General features: G+C 59.2%; 1 protein-coding gene across 1 annotated transcript; it reads right to left on the bottom strand.

The window, feature by feature from the left end:
* Positions 1-423: 423 nt before the first annotated feature.
* Positions 424-3,718, bottom strand: LPXN (leupaxin). Its single transcript, XM_058027251.1, has 9 exons — positions 3,706-3,718; positions 2,867-2,970; positions 2,699-2,754; positions 2,387-2,492; positions 2,163-2,312; positions 1,910-2,083; positions 1,108-1,189; positions 771-919; positions 424-690 (listed from the first exon to the last, which is right to left on the bottom strand). Exons 1-9 carry the CDS (start codon positions 3,716-3,718, stop codon positions 424-426), a joined length of 1,101 nt encoding a protein of 366 aa, XP_057883234.1.
* Positions 3,719-5,497: the final 1,779 nt, after the last annotated feature.

Genomic DNA, 5,497 nt, shown 5'->3' with positions numbered 1-5,497 from the left:
TGTGTGCCTGCCCCTTTGGTCTTTCTGGCTTTGCTGCTGGACCCAGCAGCTCTTTCCAGGAGTGGTGCTGATCTCCATGGCTCCCAGAGGTGTCACTTTGTGACAAACCCTGTTGTATTTCCCAGCCCTCCCACCTTGCCTTGCACCCTTGTCCCCAAAGCCATCAGTAAGCAGAGAGAAGGCAGTACTGGGTATTTTATTGCGTCAGGTCCAGGGAGCAGTGCCAGGGATGTCTTGCAGGGAGGGGGGCAAGGAATGATGCCTGGCTTGGCAGACACAAGGCTTGGGGGACAGTTGGCTGAGTGAGACCAGCGCCGGGCATGTTGATGGGTGGGATGTGAGGTGCGTTTGGGTCTGCAGGGACAGTGCCAGGCACGTTGATGCTGGGGACGATGCAGAGGGGCTGTGCTGGGCACCTGGGGCTCAGAGGAAGAGCTTGTCGTGGCAGGGCTGGCAGTACATCTTGTCGCCGCGCTCGCAGAAGGTGCCCTTGTGCAGCCGGCCCAGGCAGTAGGAGCAGATGAAGTGCTCGGGGTGGTACCTGCGCCCCGCGGCCGTGATGCAGCGCCCGCTGACGGGGCGGCCGCAGCCGTGGCAGATGGTGCCCTGCCGCTGGTGGAAGTGCAGCTCACAGTAGGGCCTCCCCTCCAGCTCGAAGAAGGAGCCGCCGGTGAAGCCAGTCAGGCACTCCTGGGGGAAGGAGAGGGGAAGGCTGGCGTGGCCCTGGGAACACCCCCAGTACGTGCATCCGTCCCCGCAGTCCCACTCACCGTGCACACGAAGCACTCGGCGTGCCAGACACCCTGCAGGGCTGACAGGTAGTTGTCAATGACAGGGCGCTCACAGCCCTGGCATTTGGGGGCAAACATGGCCAGGAAGTCCTGGTGGCAGTATGGCTTCCCATTGCGCTCCAGGAACCCTGCGGGGGAGGGATTGGGATGGGCACCCACGTGGGGATGACTCACACTGGGGACAGTGGGACATGGTCGTACCCAGGACAGGAGGCAAGGGAAAGACCGTGGGGAGCTCTCAGATGGGGTGATAAGTGCAAGAGCAGGGATACCTGGGATGGGGGCAGGATCCCCACCCCTGTTCCTTGGCACATACCCTCATCTCCAAACACCTTCCCACAGTGGGCACAGAAGAAGTGCTCGGGGTGCCAGGTCTGGTCCAGGGCCGTGAGGACTTTCTGCAGGAAAAGCCGAGGTGAGGGGGCTGGGGGGAGGCGGGGCACAGGACAAACAGGTTGCTGGCAATGATTAGGATGAATATGGCGATTAGGAAGAATGGTAGGTGAAAAATTTTGTAACGTAGGGGTCTGAGGCCATATATCATGTTGCAAATTGTAGGATAGATCATGATATGAACAGTGTGATGGGGAAGAAGGTAAGGGAGTTTTTAACTGATGGGGATTTTGAAGTTTATAATGAATTTTCATTCTCAGAAGGAGGTGAGGCTTTCAGTTCTGGAGTGGATGTAGATTGTTATTGGGATTAGGCTGATTAAAAAGGAGATTTTGACTGTGTTTGTAATTGTGTTGAGGGTGTTATTGAGGTTGTTGGATAGAAGTGGAAATAGGATGGGGGTGGAGAGGGTAACTAGGGTTAAGAGTATGAATGTGTTTAGGACTAGTGAGAGGTCCATTACTTTCACTTGGACTTGCACCAAGATGAGTGGCTCCTAAGACCATTGGATTACTGTTATCCTTTGAAAGTAAGGAGACTGAGGTTTTATACTCAGATACAAGCGTTAGCAGTTCTCGCTGGTTTTACCTCTCCTCGGCAGGTAAGAAGGGTTTAACTTCTATCTTTAGAGTCACGGTCTAATGTTTTGGTTGAAACTGTACTTGCATATGGGGATACTGGAGATCAGTTCAGGTTGGGGGTGAGTGGGTCCCTCCCTCCCTCACCTCGCGGATGGGGCCGGCGCAGTAGGCGCAGCGCGGGGAGAAGGCCTGGTGATAATCCTCCTCGCAGAACGCCCGCCCGCCCTGCTCGAAGAAGGGCCCCTTGTCCAGCTCCTGCCCGCAGCGGGCACAGGTGAAGTGCTCGGGGTGCCAGGTTTTGCCCAGGGCTGTGAGCACCTGCGAGGAGGAGGCACAGAGGCTGTGAGGGCGTTTCCAGGGGATGCCCAGGGGTGCCAGGCTGGCAGTGAGGGCTCACCTTGCCAGCGATGGGCTTGCGGCAGGAGGCACAGATGCCGGCGGGCGCAGCCACGATTCCCAGCTCCTGCAGGTCCCGCGTGAGGCTGTCCAACATGTTGTCCAGCGAGGACTCCGTGGGCACCCCGGCTCCCTGCCCTGCAGCTGCCAGCTGTTGGGAAGGAGCATGGTGAGGTCTGGGTGAAGGCCAAAGCCCCAGCCTGGTGCCCCAGGGCCAAGGCTCACCTTGCTCTGCGTGTGGCCCAGGTCGGCCAGGAGCTCATCCAGCTGCCGGGCGGCCTCTGTGTGCGCGGCTGAGGGGAGCAGCGGCTTTGGGACCGGCGCAGGGGTGCTGGGCATGGCAGAGAGGGGAGGTGCTGTGTGTCCACCCCAAAGTCAGGACCCTCCACCCCTGCGAACACAGCCCTTTCCCACAGGCCACCACAGGGAACAGTGCAGGTATGCAGGATACAGTCTGTCCCAGGTGACCCTGCATGGCAGATCCCAGCAAGAAACAGACAGCTCCAGGTGGCTTTGCCCTCCCACGGCTGTTTTTACCTGTACACTGCATCCAAACCTTCTCCTGGAGGCTGAGCTTGAGGTGGCAGTGGCACCTGAAAGGACAAACCCTTATGGCAGAACCCTCAGGGTGCTCCCCTGGCAGCTTCCCCTGCCCAGCTCCACCACCCCATCATGAGCTGAGGGGTCTCTGTGCCCAGGCATTACCTTTGGGGCACCATGCTGGGCATCCTGGCAGGAGCTTGGTCCCTTCAGTGCATGGTCCTTGGAGGCCAGGCAGGAGCTCTGCTCCAGCTCTTCCAGCAAAGCATCTGCACAGAGACACCCAGGTCAGGCCCCACTGCCACCAGCTGCCCACCCTCTGCTCTTGTACCACTCCCAAAATCTCGGGAGCAAAAGGAGGGTCAGAGGGTCCTGCTGGCCAGCTGCCAGCCCTCAGCAGCCTCCCTGAGGCCCCCATCCCAGTGCAGGATGTGCCCACCTTCCCAAGGAGTGAGAGTGGGGCAGACTCCTGTCCCCACACACCATCCCCGGCCAGCAAAGAAACCTCTGCCAGTCCCCAGCTTGACCCAGCATAAGCCCTGGCAGGAAAAGCTCACCCTGGGCCCATCCTGCGTGTCCAGAGCATCACTTCCCCCGAGGTGGGCCGAGCACTTTCCCTTTCCTCTTTCACCCCCCTGCCCTGGCTGTCCCTGATGCTGGGAACAGGGGATGGCCCCAGCAGTGTGGCTGCTCCCCTGAGCCCAGCTCCCCACCCAGGCCAGGGATGGCTCCCGCTGGGTGCAGCCAGGGTTGTGGCGCTGCCTCAGCCCATTTCCTGCTCTCAGGATGGCTCCATTTTTGGCCAAGTGCTTGCTCGACCACCAGCCCCATTGTTCCCTTGGGGTGGGGGAGGCACAGGAGGGAGCAGGGCTCCAGGGCTGCCCCTCAGCGTCATCCCCTCCCAGCCCTGAGGTACAGGAAGGAAGAGGCTCCCCGGAGTTGCCAAAAATGTGACCCCAAGCCAAGCCTGGCTGCAGGATGAGCTCTGGAGAGGCCCAACTTACCCAAATCCTCCATCCTGCCTCAGTGTGGGGTCCCAGGTCAGGGGCAGCTCCCCGAGGTGCTGCGATGGCAGCGGAGGCTGCGCTGGCTCTGTTCCGGTCTCGCCTCCGCCCCCCGCGCCGGGGTTTGTCACCCAGGGTTTCCTCTGTGGGCTGCACACACCACGTGTGACGGGCACAGCTGGGGCACAGGCAGCCACAAACAGCCCACGCTGGGGCTGCAGCGGGGAGAAACTGGCCTAGGGGCTGCCCAAGGAGCTCCAGGAGCCAGGACGTGGATGTCCTGCTGAGCCAGGTCCTGTGCAGAAGCCACCAGCCACATGTGACAAGAGATGGTGTCCCTGTGCTGGGTGGAAATGGATTTGTGGCAGCATGATGGAGCCTTGCCTTTGGGGGACGCTTCTGGAGCCTCGTCATCGATTCCCAGGTAACAGCAAATCCCTTTTTGGCAGAGAAATCTCCTGGCACTGCTGGGAGCAGGCAGTGGATGTGGAAACAGGTCCAAGGGACTGGGGGATGTTAATGCCAGAGGTGGGTGCACACGGCTTGGTGTGTGCTTTAGGCTTTTGTTTGGCTGTTTGGAGGAGGCAGCCCCTGGTGGGTGACCAACAACACCTCTGTCACCTTGGCCACCAGCCCTGACAAAGCGTCACCAGGTCCTGGCTTGGCTCCTCTTTAGCCCAGCAAGAAAAACCTCGGGAGCCAAGGCTGAGAGCCACAGCCTCCATCCAGCACCCACAGGGGTCAGGCTGGCCCTGCCCTGCCCTGCTCCTGGGCACTGCTGAGCCCCTCAGCTGCCACCTCAGGGTCACTTCATTCCTGACTCCATTTTGTCACCTGCTCACAGCAGGGACATCCAGGCCAGCCCCGCCTCAGGAAAAGGCCCGGGGCCAACAACCCGCAGTGTCCGGGCTGTGTCCAGGCCAGGAATGCTGAGAGCCCCCCCAAAGCCCAGAGGAGGCACTGCTGCTGTCACTGCTGGGGCTGCCTGGCCATGGATCCTGGTGTCAGGCCTTCCCTTTCTGCACTCCACAGAACCTTCCTGCCTGCGGAAGGTTTTGGGCTATTTTTAGCTTTCTCAGTGATTTAGTGATGTGTGAGCCCGAGTGCACGTGAACATCTGGAGCTGGAATAACTTAAAACTTGTCCTTACAGAACCCAGAGGCCAGAGGCTGAGCTGTGCCGTGCCCTGAGCTCTGCTCCCCTTTCCAACAGGAATGAAGCGACCCCAGCCTTGCCTACAGAGGGGAAATCAGTCATGACAATGGCAGGGACAGGTTGGCATGGGGCTGACAAAAAGCAGGGACACAGGAGGAATCCCTGTGCAAAGATCCCAAGGTTTTCTTTAATGCAAGGACGTTCTCTTCCTTCCCAGTGTCTGGCTCAGGGGAACATGGCTCTCCACAGTGAGGAGGGGGGGTTATTAGCACACTCTCAGGAACTGTTGGACACACTTTTTGTTTTCTAGGAACATGGCAGAGCTCAGGACTTGAAATGCAGAAGCAGAAAGGATTTGAAATGCAGAAGCAGAAGGGAGCAGCAGGCGCTCGGAGCCCTCATGCTGCTGGGAACCAGATCAGCAAACAGGATTTTCCAGCTCAACGCTGTGGGCTCTTTGAACCCCGGTGATTTTTGCTTTTTGTCTCCCGAGGGAGGATGAGGAGAACCTTGTTCTTGGGAAGTGTCACCCTTTGTTCTCCTGTCATAAAGCACTGGGTAAGATTAGCCAAACCCTCCTCTCCAGAGCACACCCCAGTCCTGCTCCCCAAGGTCCTGGCCTGGTGTCACATCTTGC

Source organism: Melospiza georgiana, chromosome 6 (genome assembly GCF_028018845.1).
Source record: "Melospiza georgiana isolate bMelGeo1 chromosome 6, bMelGeo1.pri, whole genome shotgun sequence".
NCBI lineage: Eukaryota > Metazoa > Chordata > Aves > Passeriformes > Passerellidae > Melospiza > Melospiza georgiana.
Note: the sequence above shows the minus strand (reverse complement) of the source record. Positions and strands in the feature narration are given on the sequence as shown.